Source organism: Heterodontus francisci, chromosome 10, assembly GCF_036365525.1.
Source record: "Heterodontus francisci isolate sHetFra1 chromosome 10, sHetFra1.hap1, whole genome shotgun sequence".
Classification (NCBI taxonomy): domain Eukaryota; kingdom Metazoa; phylum Chordata; class Chondrichthyes; order Heterodontiformes; family Heterodontidae; genus Heterodontus; species Heterodontus francisci.
In genome coordinates, this window is record NC_090380.1 from 35,028,008 (window position 1) to 35,051,091 (window position 23,084).

Genomic DNA, 23,084 nt, shown 5'->3' on the forward strand with positions numbered 1-23,084 from the left:
CTCCGCAATTTCCACCTTTACTTCTCTCAGTATCCTTGGATGCATCTCAACTGGTCCTGGTGATTTATCAACTTTAAGTACAGCCAACCTATCTAATATCTCCTCTTTATCAATTTTCAGCCCATCCAGTGTCGCAACTAACTCCTCTTTCATCATGAATTGAGCAGCAGCATCTTCTTTCTTATAAATGATTTAATATATTATCTCAAATGTGATTTTTGAAGAATTATAGGGGTGGAGAGTGCACTGGATGGCATTACAAACACATTAATAAATTGTGTGAAATAAAAACAAGAAATGCTGGAAATACTCAACAGGTCTGGCAGCATTTGTGGAGAGAGAAGCAGAGTTAATGTTGCAGGTCAGTGACCCTTCTTCAGACTAGCAGATATTAAAAATGTGCAAGGTTTTAAGCAAGTAAAGTGGGGGTGGGGCAAGAGATAACAAAGGAGAAGGTGTAGATAGGACAAGGTCACAGAGAATTACCGACCAGAAGGTCATGGAGAAAAGGAAAACAATATGTTAATGGTGTGTTGAAAGACAAAAAAGAAAAAGTAACTAAAAATAAGAGTAAAATGGGGGGCCTGTCATGCTCTGAAATTATTGAACTCAATGTTCAGTCCGGCAGGCTGTAGTGTGCCTAATTGGTAAATGAGATGCTGTTCCTCGAGCTTGCATTGATGTTCACTGCAGCAATCCCAGGACAGAGATGGGAGCATGAGAGCAGGGGGGAGTGTTGAAATGGCAAGCAACTGGAAGCTCGGGGTCATGCTTTCGGACTGAGCGGAGGTGTTCTGCAAAGCGGTCACCGAGTCTGTGTTTGGTCTCCCCAATGTAGAGACCACATTGTGAGCTGTGAATACAGTATACTACATTGAAAGAAGTACAAGTAAATCACTGCTTCACCTGAAAGGAGTGTTTGGGGCCTGGGATAGTAAGGACAGAGGAGGTAAATGGGCAGGTATTACACCTCCTGCGATTGCAGGGGAAGGTGCCGTGGGAAGGGGACAAGGTGGTAGGGGTAATGGAGGAGCGGGCCAGGGTGTCGCGGAGGGAACGATCCCTTTGGAATGCTGACCAGGGAAGGGAGGGGAAGATGCATTTGGTAGTGGCATCACGCTGGAGGTGGCAGAAATGGCGGAGGATGATCTTTTGGATATGGAGGCTGATGGGGTGGAAAGCGAGGACAAGGGGAGCCCTGTCGCGGTTCTGGGAGGGAGGGGAAGGGGTGAGGGTAGAGGTGCAGGAAATGGGCTGGACATGGTTGAGGGCCCTGTCAACAACAGTGGGGGGGAATCCTCGGTTGAGGAAAAAGGAAGACATATCAGAACTGCTGAAGCGTTGAAATTGTGTGAAGTTTCTTTCCTGGCTATTTTAGCAATGGCATTAGCTCATTCATTTTAAATGGGTGAAACTTGAAATAAAGAGCAGAGGACTTTCATATAAACATGTGCCCACATTTCACAGTATACTCTCAACCTCAGTCATTGATGGTATCTTGTTTTAACTCCACTATTAATTTTTAATTATGGCAACAAATTGTTTTTTTTTTAATGTTAGTGAATTTTGTGCTCATCAATGTTGGGGAATGGAACAGTCTCTGTTTTGGATATCCAGAGTCAGAATCGAGCACTTCAAGCTCATGTAAAGCATGGGAAAATACAAAGTAAAATGCCTTCTATCCTGTCCAAAAGAGTTTATCATGGACCCAACCTCACCCTTTGCTTCACTATGTGGAGCTTTTCAATTTTATTTATTTATTTAGAGATACAGCACTGAAACAGGCCCTTTGGCCCACCGAGTCTGTGCCGACCATCAACCACCCACTTATACTAATCCTACACTAAACCCATATTCCTACCACATCCCCACCTGTCCTTATATTCCCCTACCACCTACCTATACTAGGGGAAATTTATAATGGCCAATTTATCTATCAACCTGTAAGTCTTTGCTGGTGGGAGGAAACCGGAGTACCCGGCGAAAACCCACGCAAACACAGGGAGAACTTGCAAACTCCACACAGGCAGTACCCAGAATTGAACCCAGGTCACTGGAGCTGTGAGGCTGCGGTGCTAACCACAGCGTCACTGTGGCCTCGATGTAACATTGCCAATGTAGCATCAATTAGTGCCAAATTATAGGTGGTTTTACAACTGTGGGCTCAAACCCACCAGGATCTGAATTGAAACTATCCAAACTCTCAGCCAGAAAAGATTTTCATCAAAATAGACTGGATTGGATTTGAACTCAAGCCCATGAGAAAGGTATTTAAACTACAGCTGAGAGTTTAACCAATAAGCTTTGTCTCCACCTGTTCCATTTCACACTCCATAGAATCATAGATTTATAGAATGGTTACAGCACAGAAGGAGGCCATGCGACTCATCCTGTCTATGCCAGCTCTCTGCAAGAACAACTCAGCTTGTTGCACTCCCCTGCCCTTTCCCCATAGTTCTCAATTCTTTTTCTCTTCCGCTGCTTATCTAGAGCCCATTTGTTGTATGATTGCCTTTAAAAGTGATGTCCTGTTAATATCTTAGTAAGCTAATGAGTTGAGAACCAGGATGCAGTCATGTGACTACAAGCCTGCGTCAATCTGCAACTGTAACACCCAGAGTAAGGTTCTGTAAATAGTTTAGTTGTAATAAACCTGTTTGAGATTTTCAACCAACTGGACTGCAGGTATCTCATTTAGAAGAACTCATTACACCATTATTTTGTTGGTCTCTCCTAACTTATGGCTTTCTTGATAGCACTAGTCTGAAGCACATCTAAAAAATAAAGATCTGGAAATATTTTGAATGTTACAGGAAATGTTACCCACATGCTGAAGTCATTATTGATGACTAGATCACTGCGATGCTAATATTCCATGAAGTGCTTCTTTCTTCACCATGCATGACTTAAAAAAATCAATTCTCCTGTTGTGACTATTGATAATCTCTAGTCAACACTGTTACAACCAGGTGAGAAAGAGGTCTAGGGGTTCCCTTTCAGCCTTCACCTGGCCTTACTATAATAGGGTTTCATTTTAAACACACCGTGTTATTCTTGCTCCCCCTTGGTGAATCATTGTTCACCGTTTTCTAATTATAAGACAAAGAAGCCAGCACAAACAGGCTTTCTTAGGTTTAAAGAAGAAAAGCTGAAATTTATTAAACTTGAACTTATACTCTAATTCGGTTGATGCCTATGCTTACAAGACGGGCCCACACTAGCATGCATATGTGATACACACATGCAAATAGAGACAGAAAAGAGCAGAAGAAAAATAAAGTGGAAAGGTTTGAGGCGATATCTAAAGAGTTTTTGTTATGGTTCTTCGAGCTCACTGTAGAGACCTTGATTGTAGGTAGATCTTCTTTTTCTTTGGGGCCCAGTATTCTTATTAAACCTTGTTTGCTGTAGGAGACTTTTCTCTCTTGGGGTTCATGTGTCTTCAGTGGATTCAGAGGCTTGTGAGAAAGAGATGGGAGCAGACAGGAGAGATCTTCTCAGTCTAGGAGCAAACAGACTCTCTCTTCCCAAACATTTTGTACAAATTCAAAAAATTCAGGTTGCCCAGCTGATTAGTCATGTGACTAGCTGGTTTTACCATGTCCGTTTGTGTATTCGGCCATCTTAGCAGTCAACCTGGAATGCGAGCTCCCCCACCTTCATCGCCTGGTGATCAAAAGTCCATTGTGGGTTGAATGTGTTAGGGAATGGTCCTTTGTCCTTTCCAAGCACTGTCTGTTAGTATGCAAATGTCTTTCCAGCCAAGGGTCCATTGTGTGTTAAATGTGTCAGGGAATGGCTGCTTTGTCCTTCCAAACACTTTCTGTGAATATGAAAATGTCTTTCCAGCCAAGATCTGGCAATTTTTTAAAGCAAGTCCTTTCTTCACTTCAACAACAGTTTGAAATTTCATGTCCATGTGGTGAAATTAATATGCCTCATGCCTGGCAGGTGGGGGCCTGCATCACATCTCCACACCCAGTGGAATGAAATGGGATTTGAGAAAAGCGCATTTCATTAAAAGGGTCGAGAGAAAAATGTAAGATACAGAAAAAAACATGCATTTCTCTCATTCATTCCATTCATTCGTAAATCCTAAAACTTATTACAGCCTGTCCTCTCTTGGTGACAGTGCTACTTTAATTGCCCCCTTTTTGGCCTCCCAATAAACATGTGCTTCTTTTTTTAGGGCGAAGTTTCTCTTCCATTTACACATTTCCATGGCTGACTAGGGTCTTTGTTCCTGCTGAGGTCTGAAAAGGGGGACGGGTGGTTTCTCTTTGGTTCTGACTTTGGGGGTGGAATCTTTCCTAATCTCCCCTTTGTCCCAGAGGACACTCCTGCCTGCAGGTACTTGTGCAGACCCTGCTGCGCCCCCCTGTGGCACTTCGACGAGGTGAGGCATCACCCTCACAGTTTCTATGCCCCCTAGAGGTCATTCTTTGTCTCTGCAGATTCCTGTAAATGCTTTTAACAACTAGGGTGGGGTGCTTCTAGTTTCTGCATTTACGTAGGAGGATGTGGGGTCTAACTTTTCACATTTTTCAGGGTTGGCTTACCGGACAGTAGGGGTTTTCAATCTGGAATTCCTCCTGGACTTCCTTTAATCTGCCCTCTTGGTCACTTTTTCCCTTTCCCTGACCTAGCCTTTTACCAGCCTTGTGCCTGCCTGTCTCTTTTTGTTCTTGGCGGGGGTCCCTTACAGTTCCCCAGTCCTCTGCTGGAGGGTCTTCCTAAGACCGGTACAGGACTTAGGGGTGCAGGTTTCACTGTAGGTTGGGGTTTTCCCCCAACCTGGCACATGTGGCAACTCCTGCAGTACTCCTCCACATCTTTGTGGAGATTTGGCCAGTCAAACTGCTGTCTTATGCAGGCTTTGGTCTTTTGCATACCGGCATGTACAGCCACTGTAGTCTCATGGGCCCTTCTTAATATTTCTGTGGCACCACTAACTGGTGAACTACTGTCCACTCCTTGCTCTCAGGTCTGTGAGGAAAACTCCATTTCCTCATCAGTACCTCATTCCTTAAATAGTAGCAATCAGGGACTCCCTCTGCTTCACTTTCAGACCGGGCAGTCTGTGCTAACTCTCGCAATACTGGGTCGGCTCGCTGAGCCTCACCTAGGGAAAATCCATTTAATTCATTCCCTGGGTCTCCTAACTTTCCAAAGAAGGTCTTGGTCAGGCAGATCTCATGATCATCTGCCTGCAGTGCCAATCCAGTCTCCTCTGGGGGAGTTGGTTTGATCATTGCCTGAGTCACTACACATTCAGGGAAACTGCAGGGGTACATCTCCTGCCACTGCCCAGTCTCTCAGACCTCCTGCGGTCTTTCTTTCACTCGGGGTCTACCACCTTCACCCACACCAGATCATTTCCTAGGAGCAGGTCAACCCCATCCACAAGCAAACTAGGGACAATCCCTACGGTCACCGGTCCCAAAACCAGGTCGCACTCCAGGTCACCCTGTGTACAGGTACAGGCATATACTGCCCTCCAATACTATTCACCACCATTCTGGTGTTCACTGCACTCTCTGGGGGAAAGGTCAGGCCTTTTCCTAGTAAAAGTGATCTGGTGGCCACTGTATCCCTGAGAATTACTATGGGCTTGCTTGCCCCACTTGAGTGGTATGGGGTTACTTTCCCTTCAGACACAAAACCCTGATGACCTTCAGGAATCCTATTAAATTTTCCTGCACTTGCAGTCATAAGCTTCCTGGGCTTCACTCTTACTACAGTTAAAGCCACAGCTTGTTCTGCTGTGCTTTCCATCAGGTTCACTTCTTCACTGAGTGGGTGTGCCCTGATTAACCCTACAGGATTTCCCTTTAGTTTCCAGCAGTCAGCTCTTAAATGTCCTGCTTTATTACAATGGAAGCATACAGGTCTCGGGGTCTCACTCTTGCTCACAGCACCTTCCTTTTTGGCTAGAGGAGGGCCCCCTTTGTCTCCTGCTTTCCTTTCTCTCCCAGGACTGCTTAGGCTCCTATCACCTTCCCACCCTTTGTCCTTTTCAGATTTGTGGTGGTGACTAGAACAGGTTCTTCCCTGGGAAACCGACTTATAAATTAAAGCAAACTCATCGGCCAGAACGGCTGCTTGCCGGGCTCTCTTGGACCCACTACTCCTCTACATAGATCTTTATGGAGAGTGGGAGAGAGTGTTTTAATTCCTCGAACAGAATTACTTCTCTGAGATTCTCATAGCTGAGCAGTACTTTAAGAGCCCTCAGACACTGTCAAAAGCCAGCTGCTTACTTCTTTCAAACTCCAGAAATGTTTGATTAGCTTGCTTCTTGAGGGTTCTAAACATTTGGCAATGGGCTTCAGGTACTAATTCATATGCCCCGAGCATAGCATTTTTGGCCAGTTCATAATTTGATGAACTCTCATCTGGCAACAAGGAATAAACCTCATGGGCTTTTCCAGTTATCTTGTTTTGCAGTAAAAGAGGCCAGGTCTCAGCTGGCCATTTTAGCTGCCTTACCAGTTTCTCAAAGGACACAACATTCTTCGACATCTTCCTCATTGAATTTTGGAATTAATTGAGCTAGTTTTAACAATTCTGTACCCAGGCTGAATTATGCTCCTCCATATTGTCATACTTTCACTGGGGTTACTCTGTCACCCCCTAGTTAACTCAAGCCGCCTGAGCTCCCTTCCTTCGCATTCCTTCTGAAATATTCTCTCGCACTCTCTCTCTCCTCTCTCTTGTTCCTTCTCCTCTCTTTTTCTTCACGTTCCTTCTGGAAGGCTCATTCTTTCTCCCTCTCCTGCCTCTCTCTCCCTCTCCTGTCTCTCTCTTTCTCTTTCCTTGTCTTCTAATTCAAGTTTCCATTTTTTCCAATTGTAGCTTTGCTCGAAGCACCCTATCTGGGTCTACTTCTAACCCTGTTTCTGCTTCTTCAGATTCAAAGGAAAAATGTTTGGCCACTAGCCTTAGGAGTTCAGACTTCCTAGCCATACCACATACAGTGATCCCACACTGCTCAATCATTTTCCTCAACTCCTCCATGGACAGTGCTTTTAACTTATCCCAAGTTACTTCACCCTGGCTTGGGGAGCTACTAGCTTCAGTTGCAGACATGTTAGTGTTCAAGCACTCACAACCACAAAAAGAACTGTTTTGAAATCTTGCTCTTTTTTGATTGGGAACAATTTGGCTTCCCACTTCCAATTTCTCTCATTTGTCAGTGGGTCAATTCTGGATGCTAGCACCCAAATTTCAGTTACGACCAGGTGAGAAAGAGGTCTAGGAGTTCCCTTTCAGCCTTTATCTGGTTGTACCGTAACAGGGTTTAATTTTAAACACACCGTGTTTTTCTCGCTCCCCCTTGGTGAATCCTTGTTCACGGCTTTCCAATTATGAGGCAAAGAAACTGGCACAAACAGGCTTTCTTAGATTTAAAGAAGAAAAGCTGAAATTTATTAAACTTGAACTTATACTCTAATTCGGTTGATGCCTAGAGATACAAGACACGCCCACGCTAGCATGCATACGCGATACACACATGCAAATAGAGACAGAAAAGAGCAGAAGAAAAATAAAGTGGAAAAGTTTGAGGCAATATCTGAAGAGTTTTTGTTATGGTTCTTCGAGCTCACTGTAGAGTCCTTGATTATGGGTGGATCTTGCTTTTCTTCAGGTCCCAGTATTCTTCTTAAACCTTGTTTGTTGTAGGAGGGTTTTCTCTCTTGGGGTTCATGGGTCTTCAGTGGATTCAGAGGTTTGTGAGAAAGAGATGGGAGCAGACAGGAAAGATCTTCTCAGTCCAGGAGCAAATAGACACTCTCTTCCCAAACTATTCGTACTAATTCAAAAAACTCAGGTTGCCATGTCCGTTTGTGCATTCGGCCATCTTAGCAGTCAACCTGGAATGCGAGCTCCCCCACCTTCAACGCCTGGTGATCGATTTTCCATTGTGGGTTGAATGTGTCAGGGAATGGTCCTTTGTCCTTTCCAAGCACTGTCAGTTAATATGTCTTTCCAGCCAAGATCCATTGTGTGTTAAATGTGTCAGGGAATGGCTGCTTTGTCCTTCCAAACACTGTCTGTTAATATGCAAATGTCTTTCCAGCCAAGATCTGGCAATTTTTTAAAGCAAGTCCTTTCTTCACTTTAACAACAGTTTGAAATTTCATGTCCATGTGGTGAAATTAATATGCCTCATGCTTGGCAGGTGGGGGCCTGCATAACAACATATTTAGAAATGTTTTGCTAATTTTAGATTATTTTGCCAATTTCTTATTGGTATATTACTAATTTGATTGTGGTTTTAATTTTTACTCCTTTGTAATACATAGTGTTGTCTCTGATTTTTAAAAGGACACTGGGGGAAATTTTGACACTGGGTGATAGTGTAAAGTGGGCAATATTGGATTAGCCACCTGTTATAAATCTCTCCTGATTTTCATTTCCAGTAACTTCAACAGAGATTAAAATGGAGAGATTCATAACACCAGGCTAATACAATATTGCCTAGTTTACACTATTGCCCAGAGTCAAAAATTCGCAAAATTATGTGAATTGCATCAAGTGGCATTATTATGTCAATAATAAAAGAATGTTTCACTCTTTTCTTCACCCCCTCCCCCCACCATCCAAAACATCCCAAGCATGCTTCTATTTTGTTTTGGTCAGTTGCGCATCTAACATATTTGGAGTCTCCGAACCAAGCTACTGAGAAATGTATGTCTGTAGAATTTCTGTTTGCCTGACGTAGAGTGCACAGTCTGTCCCCAGAGGGAGAGAGCACACATATCTAAATCCAGAGTGCTTTAGCACAAGTTCACAGACCCAAAGTACAACAATCTCCAAGTGTGCATAATAGTACTGCTTAAAATTAACCTGCTAAAGCCACATCATTTATCAGGACAAATCACTGAAAAACTTCCTACTGCTTGTTTATCTACAGCCACCCTACCCATCAGAGGATTGGCCTGAGGGTTATCGGAAACCAAGTGGTAAGAATCCCAGCCCCCACTGACTGGTCTATTCTTCCAGGTCCCATTATTAAGCTCGACTAGCAAAGCAATCATCTGTAATACTGCGGATCACCCTGGTTCAAGTATTTGCTCAGCAAGTTGATTCCCAGCGTGTCCTTGTGGAGCCACTTCAACCCCAAAAAGACCCTGTGTACCACCCCCACCCTCAGAAAGAGAGTCAATAGTTAGATATTAGAGAAGTGGGGTTGAGCCCTCACCAGCTGGGCAGCAGGTGCCAGGAACTCCTCATAAGTGGCATACTGTGCACTGTATAACATGTGAGGGCATTGCCACCATCCTTCTGACCACAGTACGGGAACACCCCAAACTTCATGAACACACTACATTCTACCAGTTGCAGGTAGTAGAGCTTTTCCAGCAGACCTCTTCTCCTTTAAGGTTATTTTTTACTTGTTCAAGGGATATGGGCATCACTGGCAAGGCCAGCATTTATTGACCATTTCTAATTGCTCTTGAGAGGGTGGTGGTGAGCCAACTTCTTAAACCGCTGCAGTCCATGAGCAGTAGGTACACCCATAGTGCTATTAGACAGGGAGTTCCAAGATTTTGACCCAAAGACAGTGAAGGAACGGCAACATATTTCCAAGTCAGGATGGTGTGTAACTTGGAGGGGAACTTACAGATGATGGTGTTCCCATGTATCTGCTGCCCTTGTCCTTCTCCGTGGAATAGGTCGTAGGTTTCGAAGGTGCTGTCGAAGGAGCCTTGTGGAGTTGCAGCAGTGCATCTTGTAAATGGTACACACTACTGCCACTTTGTGCCAGTGATGGAGGGAGTGAATGTTTAAGGTGGTGGATGGGGTGCGAATCAAGAAAGCTGCTTTGTCCAGGATGGTGTCGAGCTTCTTAATTGTTGTTGGAGCTGCACTCATCCAGGCAAGTGGAGATTATTCCATCAGGAGGTAAGTTACTCAGCACAGAATTCCCAGCCTCTGATCTGCTCTTGTAGGCACAGTATTTATATGGCTGGTCCACTTAGATTTCTGGCCAATGGTAACCTCCAGGATGTTGATGGTGGAGGATTCAGCGATCGTAATGCCATTGAATGTTAAGGGGAGATGGTTAGATTCTCTCTTGTTGGAGATGGTCATTGTTTGGCACTTGTGTGGCACGAATGTTAACTGCCACTTGACAGCCCAAGCCTGAAAGTTGTCCAGTTCTTGCTGCATGTGGGCACAGACTGTTTCATTACCTGAGTAGCGAATGGTACTGAACATTGTATAATCATCAGCGAACATCCCCACTTCTGAACTATTGATGGATGGAAGATCATTGATGAAGCAGCTGAAGATGGTTGGGCCTAGGACACTGCCCTGAGGAACCCTTGCAGTGATGTCCTGGGGCTAAGATGTTTGGCTTCCAACAACCATAACCATCTTCCTTTGTGCTATGTATGACTCCAGTCAGTGGAGAGTTTTCCTCCTGATTCCACTGACTTCAATTTTACTCGAGCTCCTTGATGCTATACTCAGTCAAATGCTGCCTTGATGTCAAGGGCAGTCACTCTCACCTCACCTCTGAAATTCAGCTCTTTGTCCATGTTTGGGCCAAGGCTGTAATGAGTTCAGGAGCTAAGTGGCCCTGGCGGAACCCAAACTGAGCATCAATGAGCAGGTTATTGTTGAGTAATCGCCACTTGATAGCATTGTCAATGACACCTTCCATCACTTTGCTAATGATTGAGAGTGGGCTAATGAGGCATGAAATGGTCAGGTTGGATTTTGTCCTGCTTTTTTTGCAGACAGGACATACCTGGGCAATTTTCCACTCTGTCAGGTGGATGCCAGTGCAGTAGCTATACTGGCAGCTTTGCTAGGGGTGCAGCTAGTTCTGCAGCACAAGTCTTCACACTATAGCCAGGATGTTATCGGGGCCCACAGCCTTTGCCGTGTCCAATGCGTTCAGCCATTTCTTGCTATCATGTGGAGTGAATTGAATTGGCTGAAGATTGGCATCTGTGATGTTGAGGACCTCAGGAGGAGGCCGAGATGGATCATCGGGCTCGGTATTTCTGGCTGAGGATGGTTGCAAATGCTTCAACCTTGTCTTTAGCACTGACATACTGGGCTCCCCATCACTTAGGATGAAGATGTTCGTGAAACCTCTCCTCCTGTTAGTTGTTTTGACTGTCCACCACCATTCAAGATTGGATGTGGCTGGACTACAGAGCTTTGGTCTGATCCATTTGTTGTGGGATCACGTCGCTCTGTCTATAGCATGCTGCTTCCACTCCTTAGCAGTCTTTTGTAGTCCTGTGTTGTAGCTTCACTGGGTTGTTGCCTCATTTTTAGTTATGTCTGGTGCTGCGCAAGTAAATACCTTGATGTTGATGCCAATATTTGGCTGCACCAAACCGAATGAACATTAGATACTTTACTTGGAGGATGAAAGCGGGTAAAGAGGGGACATAAAGAATCCTGGCCCACCAGTACAGTCTAAAGTGTTAATTTAAAATAGGATTTATACTTGCTGTGATCATTATATTTTACAGTCCAGTGAATGGAAATTGATTTGCCCAGGCAAAATGATCAATTTCAAGGAGGTTTTCACACTCTCAGTGATGAGTCAAACTGGCTTCCATTACATTACATTACAGTACCATCACCTCTGAAGCTCATCAGCCTGAAATCCATAGGCTTACCTGTCTCAAAATGTGCTGATTGCCCTCTGCTGGAATGTTGTAAGCACTCCTGATCAGGTTCTTGGCAATGTGGAAATAGTACACCGATATGATGAAGAGTGGGATGACGTAGAGAATCAGGAAGGACACTGTGGAGTGGATTTTAGGGTGCAGCTCATCGCCATGCGGGTACGGGGCACATGCCTTAAACGTTTTATTGATATGCGGGTCATAGAAGGAGTGCAGATCGGAAAATACAGCATCAGGAACAGCTAACAGCATTGAAAACACCCAGATGAGGGCTGCTTTCACACAAATTTTCATCAGGGCATTGGTGGTCTGGATGTCCATGGGTCTGACTATAGCTTTATACCTGAAAAAATGAATAAATGAACAGTATGTAGCAATACTTGTGATTGTACTATTTAGATCATAATAATTACAGAGAAATACATTACAATACACATGCCATTCAGTGGAGTCCAATGGGGACAATCTGAGGTGATCATTTTTACTTAACACTAATGTAATTACTCCCAAACTATTTTAGTGCTTTCCCCTTTAAATTCTGGATATCTTAACATTAGAAAGAGACACTGAGAAAGTGGACGGCAGGTATAACATTCTGAAGCCAACAACAGAAGCGAATTTGTCAGCTCTGCAGAAAACTGCACTCCCACTCTAAGCACGGACTCAAATTCCATCCTTTTAACACATAGCAAGTTGAGTGACTGGCCTGTCATCTCTGATGGATACTATTAAGGCTCATGGACACATGGGGAGGGCAAATCAAACATCGTCTGTAGCTTGTTTTCCATAACCCCTGAAGACAGCATTTATAAAAGGGTCTGTTGTACTTGGACATTAATGCATTGCTGAAACCACTGTGATAAGAGGCTCTTTACAGAGTCAATGATGCACTGATGTTACTATTGAAACATCAGTAAAATAACATCATCGGGGTAGGGGTAGCATTTGTATGTGAAATTTGTTTTAAAACAGTATGCTTTTATCACACATTGGCAGGAATGTAATATTTTGATCCTTGCAAGATTGATGTTGCTAAAACACTGATTAACCTATTAAAACACTTTAACAATAAATACATTGACCCTCTTATGAAGCATCGATCAAGTCACTTAACTGGAATTATTGTGTACAATGGATAAATTGAGCTGTTGTCGAGCGTGTGATAATGTGCAAAGAAAAGCCAGTTTTACTGAACGGATCCTGCAAATTCTTTGCTAGCTTTTTCAGGCGACAAGACCATGATGCTGGTACCCATAAGGATTAGGAACATAGCAACATAGGACATAGAAATTAGGAGCAGGAGTAGGCCATTTGGCCCCTCGATCCTGCTCCACCATTCAACTAGATCATGGCTGATCTACCTCAATGCCATTTTCCCGCACTATCGCTGTATCCCTTGATATCTTTAATATCTAGAAAGCTATTGATCTCTGTCTTGAGCATACTCAATGACTGAGCTTCAACAGCCCTAAAGGGTAGAGAATTCCAGAGATTCGCCACCCTTTGAATGAAAAAGTTCCTCCTCATCTCTTAGATTCTGAGACTGTGTCCTCTAGTTCTAGATGCACCCCACCCCCCAACCCCACAGCAATGGGAAACATCCTTCCTGCATCCATCCTGTTGAGTCCTGCAAGAATTTTGTAAGGTTCAATGAGATCACGTCTTATTTGCCTAAACTCTAGAGAATACAGGCCCAGCCTCCTCAATCTCTCCTCGTAAGACAATCCCGCTATCCCAGGGATCAGTCTGGTGAACTTCATTGCATTCCCTCTATAGCAAGTAACTCCATCCTTAGGTAAGGATACCAAAATTGTAAACTGTACTCCAGGTGCAGTCTCATCAAGGCCCTATACAATTGAAGCAAGACTTCTTTACTCCTGTACTCAAATCCTCTTGCGATAAAGGTCAACATACCATTTGCCAATGTAAGCGCTTACTGCACCTGCATGTTAATTTTCAGTGACTTATGAACAAGGACTCCCAGGTGCCTTTGGACACCAATGCTTCCAAATCATTCACCATTTAAGAAGTACTCTGCCTTTCTGTTTTTTTTACCAAAATGGATAACTTCACATTTTTCCACATTATATTCCCTCTGCCATGTTCTTGCTTACTCACTTAGCCTGTCTAAATCCCCTTGAAGCCTCTTTGCATCCTCCTCACAACTCACATTCCCACCTAGATTTGTGTCATCAGCAAACCTAAATTATTACATTTGGTCCCCACATCCAAATCACTGATATAAATTGTGCTGGGGCCCGAGCACTGATCCTTGCAGTACCCCACTAGCCACAGCCTACCAATCTGAGAATGACCCTTTATTCCTACTCTCTGTTTTCTGTCCATTAACCAATTCTCAACCCATGAGAAGGCAGGCATAGAAGAAAATACAGATGTTCAAAATAGCGCAGTACATTCACTGAAAGTGCCCAAAAAGCTGTCTGATCTTCAGAAAAGTACATATGTAAATAGTGAGAAGTGTAAAGTATTAGAATAGCAACAGCAACTTAGTTATTTAGGATATTTTTGAGCACTGATCAAAATTATCAGGCAAGCATATAGGACATAATAGTAAGTAAGCAATGGAGGGCATTGTTAATAGGGGATATGTGTGGTCCCATTAGAAAACTGGAGTTGACAAAAATATATGGCTAAATAGCTTTACAAGTAAATCTATTAATGAGAATTTATCAAGCCATGCATTCCAAAACACAGCATCATGCTAAGCAATAAAAGCATTGTGAAGTATCAGAGTAGATCATATATGGAAAAGATGTCAGGCTTGGCTCAGTGGGAGTGCTCTAGCCTCTGAGTCAATAGCTCTTGGGCTGAAGCCCCAATCAGAGACTGAAGCACATAATCTAGGTTAGTGCTTCAGAACAGTGCTGCAGTAATGCAAGAGCTGTATTTCAGATGTGATGCTAAACTGGAGCCCCTTCTGCCCTCTCAGGTGGATGTGAAAGATCCTAAAGCAGCAGGTGAGTTTGTCCTGGTCTCCTGATCATCATTTACCCCTCAACCGAAACAAATTAGCTGGTCATTTATTTAATTACTGTTTGTGTAATATGCAAATTGGCTGCTGCATTTCAACAGTGACTACTGATTATTAAATAATATTTCATTGATTGTAAAGCTCTTTTCTGACACCCTGAGTTATGAAAGATGTTATAGTAATGCACGTTATTTATTTTCCTTCTGTTGGCATGGTGAAAAGTTCCAAGTGACAAATGGTTCAGGCCATCAAAAGAATATAGCTTTCCTCATTAAGGCTCTGCCACTCCCTTTAATTGTCTAGCAGCCTCTGCTGGTGATACAGCAGCTGCCTCGCTCCATCGCTGGAAGAATTTAACTCCTCAGCAGTGGTGGGCTCCCTCTTGGTCATGTGGATGCTGCTGAAAGACCCCTGACATCCAGATGAGCCCCAATCTATAAAAGTGGGTCATGGTTTTGGGGATGGGGGTGGTTGCAGCAGAGGGATAGTTTGCTCCACAGCTACTCTGTCAAGAAGATGAGAACCCAGTCTGGGATTTCATCAGCCGCTGCTAAAAAAGGTGAAAAAAAAATGTCCAAGGTAACAGCCTTCTTCCTCCTTGAAAAATTGAGTCCTGCAATAATTACACAAGAACAAAAGTGTCATGAGAACATCCTACAAACCATCATTCATGTACATGCTGGTAGTTTCATATTATTGGAATAATTATCAAGTAACTTCCACTGCTGGTATGTGACAGTATTATGCAGAGGTGTACGAGTGGCTCTCTCCAGACAGGATCTGATAGTCTATATCATAGAGGTAGCAGGACTTGCAGTGGTGGGTGGTGGGGGGTGGTGGTGAAATCTCACTGCTTTTGCTGCTGTAGTAGTACAATGCTAAAATCTGTACAGGTCTTTGTGTAGTGACAGAGGACACTTGTCATCACTTTCATTCTTTGGTATATACCCACACGCCACCATTGGCAGATGTGCCTTCAGTCACCTAGTTCCCATGCTCCCAAATTCCCTCCCTAAACCCCTGTGCCTCTCTGCCTCGCTCTCCTCCTTAACATCTGCCTCTTTGATCAAGTTTTTGATCACCTCTCCACTATCTCCTTTGGCTCTGCATTATTTGTCAGAATATCCCTCTTTGAAGTGACTTAGGATGTCTTCTATGTTAAAGGTCCAATATAAGTACAAGCTAGCAATGGTAACAAGATGACCCAAAAATGTCTTCTGTTGGTGACTGGAAGAAAGACCATTTGGTATATGAGTTCATGATTTTTGCCACCCAAACAAGTAGTAGACTGTATCCTGTAGATTTTCTAAGTAGCAACCTCTCTACTCACTGATCCTATGTGATACCCAGCTCACTGGGTTGTGGTAATACTAAATCCTGCCTTCTGTGTCCTCTGACCTCTGAACCACATGTCCCTGTTCCTTGTCCTCCTTCTCTTCCAGGACATCTGTCAGTTTGGCTCTGAATGTTGTACTCGTGCTAACACACGCAACAAAATAATAAAAAATATTGTCAATGGTTATGTGGCTGCTTGGCTCCTTGGTGCATTCCTCCAATACTCTAGCACCAGCTGTTATAACACACAATACATGCACAGTATTTGGGAAGCCATAGTTGGAGAGATTAGAGAAACTAGAATTGTTTTCCCTGGAGAAAAGTGCATTAAGGGGAGATTTAACAGAGTTGTTCAAAATTATAAAGGGTTTTGATAGGGTAAATAGGGAGAAACTTTTTTCCCCTGGCAGGGGGGTAGATTACCAGAGGACACAGATTTAAGGTAATTGGCAAAAGAATCAGAGGAGGGATGAGGAGAATTGTTCATGCAGTGAGTTGTAATGACCTGGAATACACTGCCTGACAGGGTGGTGGAAGCAGATACAATAGTAACTTTCAAAAAGCAATTGGTTAAATACTTGAAGGGGAAATTATTGCAGGGCTATGAGGAAAGAACAGGAAAGTGAGACTAATTGGATTGCTCTTTCAAAGAGCTCGCACAGGCATGATGGAACACATTGCCTCCTTCAGTGCTGTATAATTCAACAATTCTATGATTCTGCATCTGGGAAATGTTATGAGGCACTGTTAGTGCTTATCCTGGGATCTGCAATTGTTGGCTACATCAGCTTATGCAAGAGAGGAATTTTGAGAGAAACAGTGGAACAAATACTTGGTTAAAGCAAACATCATAAATTCCTCCATGTTAACAATGTACGTGGGATAAATGTAACAACTGAAAAGATGTCTCTCCTATGATGCCTTTGAAAAACAATCTGTAGTGATAGCCTTTGCTAAATTGATAATAAAGCTACAATTAATCAACTCTTTGCAAGGAAAAATGCTCACATTGATTTGTCTTAAAATGGAAAGGTACAATAGAGATTAATTCAGTTGATGTACCTAATCTGTTCGAATGGATGTTGCTGATGACTAATGATTGCATCTAAAGATTAGTGTAGGCATTGTATTTAGTCTGTTACCCACCTTCCGTACCAGATCAATCAGCAGCACAAAACAGCAGAAAATCGAAATGGAAAACCTCTTACATCTCACACCTTAATGAATAAATGAACAATGCAACAATATTGGCTATTTTTCTAATGTACTGACATTTTAAATCAAATATTCTTTACAATATTCTTCTTATTGAAATATTATTCACATAAAACATTATTCTGCGATCCTTAACTCCCCCATTGGCCTTCTAATATAGCGTAGTCCATTAAATGTACAATCGATTTATTACTTTTTATGACATATTTGTATTTGAGGAAGCGAGTGTGTAGGCAATGAGCGAAAAAATTATACAGTTCATCAAAAATGACCTTCACTGTTGTACAGTTAACTGCAATCGATTGAAATATTGGGGATTTTGTGGCGATATATTGGTAAGTTTAATGTATAGTGACTTGAAGTAGGCGTTATTGATTATGTAGAATAACAAAAATATTACAATACTGAAACAGGCCATTGGACCCAACCAGTTTGTGATGGTTATCCATCTTGTGCCCATCTTGTTCCCAGATCCCATTAGGCCACTTTCATATCACTGCCAATTTAACTTATTCTTAAATGTTGCACAATCTCTGCTTCAATCACTAATTCCAGCTGTGTAATCCACAGCCTCACAAGCCCCCCTGTAAAAATGTTTTTCCTGCTCTCTGTCCTGAATCTTTTATATCTGTGTCCCCTTGTTCTAAACCCCACACCACCAGAGACAGTCTGTTGCCATCTACTCTGTCCCATCCCTTCATAATTTTAGATACCTCTATCAAAACATGCCTTAAACTCCTCTATTCTAATGAAAACAGCCCCAGTTTTTCAATTTCTATTTCATAGTATAGTACAACACAGAAGGAAGCCATTTGGCCCATCGAGTCTGCGCCAGCCCTTTTGAAAAGCAATCCTGTTAATCTCGCTCCATACACTCATGCTCCATATCCCTTCAATTTTCCTCCTTCAAGTATTTATCCAATTCCCCTATCCTAGCAAGCAGTGCATTCCAAATCCTAACCACTCATTGTGTAAAAATATTTTTCCTCATGTCGCCTCTGTTTCTTTTGCCAATCACCTTAAATCTGTACCCTCTGTTTATTGACCCTTCAACCATTGGAAACACTTTTTCTTTATCTACTCTATCTAAACCTTTCAAGATCTTAAATACTTCCATCAAATCTCCTCTTAACCCGCTCTGCTCTGAGGCTTCATATTGGGCAGCATTCTAATGAATCAGTACCTCCCCTAGTGCTACAATATCTTTCCTATAACGTGGAGCTGAAAAATGCACAGTACTCAAAATCAGATCACATTATAGTTTTACACAGATCCACCATTGCATCTTGTCTTTAATATTCTAAACCTCTTGTTTTTAAACTGTGATTTCCATTAGCTTTTTTAAACCTTATCCACTTCTGATGCTGCTTTTAATGTTTTGTGAACATGAACCCCTCAGCTCTTCCACTGAATTCCATCTGTCACTTTCTTGCCTAGCCATTATTTTATCAACATTATCTTTGGTCCTCAGAGTTATCTACTGCACTTTACTACTTTATATCAAAATCATTGATGTATGCAGTGAGCTGAGGCAGTCTGAGAACAGAACTCTGTAGGACTCTGCTACTCATTTCTAACTATTTCAGAACCACCACCAAACCCCCCCCCCCCCCCCCCCACCCCCACCACCCCCACCCCCACCAACTCCCCTTCTCCATTTCCTCATTTCCAGACAGTTTTAATCCAATTTGCTACCCTCTCCTAATTTCCATACCCTTCATCTTCTCCAATAATGTCATGTGTGGTACCTTGTCCAAGGCTTTCTGAGATTCAATACATACCATTTGATTTCTCCATCCACCACATCAATCATCATCTAATGAACTCTATCTGGTTTACTACGCATAATCTTCCTAGTTGTATTCACCTTGTACCATCAAATAACTTTGAGAGTAAACAAAATAACTTGTATTTATATAACACATTTCACAGCCTTGGGACTGCCAAAACTTTTTACAGCTTATGAAGTACGTTCGATGTGTAGTCACTGTTGTATGGAACAAAGCAGCTAATTTGCACACAGCAAGAACATTTTGTTTAGCATAATTCATGAGAACAATATAAAATTACCATCCATTCTCCTGAAGAACCAAGCATGGTAAAAGTTTGAGATTGCCTACTTTCTGTAATGGTGATGGGTATTTCTTTATAATTACACACATAAGACAACATTTGAGTCTTGGGTTCATACTGTGCAATATTAGCACACATCTGTGTAAAATGGCTTCATCCATTAACTTACAATGGGCGACAGACAACAGTAAATGTATTAATCATTCAGATGATATTTCTCACAGCTGTGGTTTTTTGATAGAATAGATTTCAAAACTTATATTTGGATTTTCCTACCACAGTATGCTGTACAGTGAATTAATTGCATGAAAAACACGTTTGTAGATATTTGGTAATGAAAACAAATGTATGTTTTACATAGTACTGAGGAAATTCTGTCAGCTGACAGTTACAATCACCATTGTACAAACTTCAAAGTGTGTATAATGATGTGTCCCCTGGCTCTTTCATTACCTCATGGTAATTTTATATTTTAACAGTAGCAAGGCACACAATCCCTGCAGGGGCTTATTAACAGCTGGGATGAAGTTACAGCATTATATTCAAGTCAACAGACTCAAATTACATCATAAAGCACAAAAGAAAAATTCAAACAATTTATTAAGGATATTTGAAACAAATGAATAAATTACTACCTTCAACTCTCTTTTTCGGGTAATATATGCAGTTTTCCTACAATTATGCCAGAAGTAAACTGTGCTAGGATTATCAGACAGAGGCAGTGAGATGTAGACTCTGAAGTATGCACAGCTGATTTTGAGAAAGAACTTGAAGGAGACAATTTATCTGATTTATAATCACACTTACTCTTTGATCAAGGATTAGTTAAGATAAAATCTCGCTTTGATGGGAAATGTATTTAACATGCTAACAGTAAGCTGCAAGTTGTAGGTTAATCCTATAGCCTTTTTTTACTCATTCTTGGGATGTGGGGATCACTGGTAAGGCCAGCATTTATTGCCCATCAGTCATTGACCATGAGAGGGTGGTGGTGAGCCACCTTCTTGGACTGCTGCAGTTCATGTGGTGAAGAGATTCCCACAATGCAGTTAGGTACAGAATTTTAAAATTTTGAGTGAGGAATGATGAAGGAATGATGATATATATCCAAGTGTGTGACTTGAAAGGTAACTCGGAGGTGGTGGTTTTCCTGTGCACCTGCTGCCCTTGTCCTTCTAGGTGATGGAGGTTACGGGTTTGGAAGGGGCTGCCAAAGAAGCCTTGGTGAGTTACTGCAGTGCATCTTGTAGATGGTACACACTGCTGCCACCTTGCGTCAGTGGTGGGGGGAGCGAATGTTGAAGATGGTGGATGTGGTTCTAATCAAGCAGGCTGCTTTGTCCTGGATGGTGTTAGGATTCCTGAGTGTTGCTGCAGTTGCACCTGTCCAAACAAGTGAAGATTATTACATCACACTGCTGACATATGCCTTATAGGTGGTGGAGAGACTTTGGAACATTAGGAGGTGAGCCAAGTGGTGTACCACTGCCAGAGAACACCAATCTCTGTTGTGCTCTCGTGGCTACAGCAGTTATATGACTGGTCCAATTATCATAGTCACTGATAACACCAGCACTGCTGTGCCCACACCCCCACCCCCACTGCCCCTCAGGGTGTTTGATTGATTGATTAGAACCACATCCACCATCTTCAACATTCACTCCCTTCACCACTGACGCACAGTGGCAGCAGTGTGTACCATCTACAAGATGCACTGCAGTAAGGCTTCTTTGGCAGCCCCTTCCAAACCCGTGACCTCTATCACCTAGAAGGACAAAGGCAGCAGGTGCACTCATCATTCCTTCATCATTCCTCGCTCAAAATTTTAAAATTCTGTACCTAACTGCATTGTGAGAATCCCTTCACCACCTGGACTGCAGCAGTCCAAAAAGGCGGTAATGCCATTAAATTTTAACAGATGATGGATAAGCTCTCTCTTGTTGGAGGTGGCATTGTGTATGTAAAGGTTTTGTGGCAAAGCTGTTACTTGCCACTTAATAGCCCAAGCCTAGATACAGCCCAGGTCTTGTGGATATTATCTCCTTCATTAACTGAGGAATTATGGATGGAACTGAACACTGTGCAATCATCAGTGAACATCCCCACTTCTGACCTTATGATGGAGGGAAGGTAATTGATGAAGCAGTTGAAGATAGTTGGGCATAGGACACTACCCTGAGAAAGCCCTGCACCAATGTCTTGTGGGTGAGATAATTGGCCTCCAACAACCACAACTTTTTCCTGTGTGCCAGGTATGACATCAGCTACTGAAGTGTTTTCCCCCTTATCCTCATTGACTTCAATATTACTACAGCTCCTTGATCCCACACGATCAAATGCTGCCTTAAAGTCAAGGGCTGTCACTCCCAGTTCACCTCCAGAATTCAGCCTTGTATCCATTTTGACCAAGGCTGTTGCTCATATCCTGACCAATACAAAGTCATACTCAGCCACTCTCCCAGTGCTTCCTGATCTATATTGGTTTCCTGGTTTCCCAAAGCCTCCAATTTAAAATTCTCATCCTTACATTCAAATCACTTCATGCTCTTGCCATGTCTTATCTTTATATCCTTCTCCAGCCCTACAAGCTTCGGAGAACTCTGCATTCCTCCAACTCTGGTCTCTTGTTCATCCCCAACTTCCTTTGCCTCACCACTGATGACCATGCCTTCAGCCAACTAGGAACTAAGCTCTGGAATTTCTTCCCTAAATCTCTTCACCTCTCTGTTCTCCTTTAAGACATTCACGAAAAATCTACCATTTTGACCAAGCATTTAGCCAACTATCCTACTGGCGCATTTTTTGACTCTGTCTCATGTTTTGTCAGATTACACTCCAGTGAAGTATCTTTGGAAGTTTTTCTACATTAAAGGTGCTATATCAATGCAATCTACTGCTTGTTGTTGTAGCTGCAACAATGCACAACTTTATAAGCTGCTGAGCACCTAACTTTACAGATAGCAGTCTGAAACTGTAACTGCAGTGGATAGCTCACAAGATCCAGGATGCTGTAAACTACAGGGATGCATCACAGCTGGTCTTTTAAGATAGGATGCCTAACACATATTTTCCATGCAAATTATGCCGTCTGCCTGGTGTAACTTGAGCAATCTGGTAAGGGAAATTCTTCGGGAGGTAATCTACTGATTTCTGGCTACTTCTGGGACTTCCTGCTGGAACTGCATCTAATATATTTGTGCTCTGACATGGGTGAGTGCACTGTAGCAGCATGCAAGTGACTGAAATATGTTATTCGTAGCAGAGCAACTCTGCATGAATAGGGATGCAGGTATGTCCCGAGCGTCTAGAATTGCTATGCAAGTTGGAGATGGGGAAGTTAAAAGTTAAATGACCAGTAAGAACTTTAGTACAGGACTTTGGTTAGGCCACACATATTGTGTGCAATTCTGGTCGCCACACTACCAGAAGGACGTGGAGGCTTTGGAGAGGGTACAGAAGAGGTTTACCAGGATGTTGCCTGGTCTGGAGGGCATTAGCTATGAGGAGAGGCTGGATAAACTCAGATTGATTTCACTGGAACGACGGAGGTGGAGGGGTGACATGATAGAGGTTTACAAAGTTATGAGCGGCATGGACAGAGTGGATAGTCAGAAGCTTTTTCCTAGGGTGGAAGAGTCAGTTACTAGGGGACATATGTTTAAGGTGAGAGGGGAAAAGTTTAGAGGGGATGTGCGAGGCAAGTTCTTTACACAGAGGGTGGTGAGCGCCTGGAACTTGCTGCCGGGGGAGGTGGTGGAAGCAGGTATGATAATGACGTTTAAGAGGCATCTTGACAAATCCATGAATAGGAT

At 42.7% G+C, this 23,084-nt stretch overlaps 1 protein-coding gene across 4 annotated transcripts in view; it reads right to left on the reverse strand.

Annotated features, from left to right (window-relative positions):
- The window catches only part of grpr (gastrin-releasing peptide receptor), a 77,254-nt gene that overhangs the window by 48,241 nt on the left and 5,929 nt on the right, over nt 1–23,084 (reverse strand). For all 4 annotated transcript variants that reach the window (XM_068040428.1, XM_068040427.1, XM_068040429.1 and 1 more), the window contains exon 2: nt 11,649–12,000. In XM_068040428.1, the coding sequence (XP_067896529.1) occupies nt 11,649–12,000 (352 nt within the window). The remainder of the gene's footprint in view (nt 1–11,648; nt 12,001–23,084) is intronic.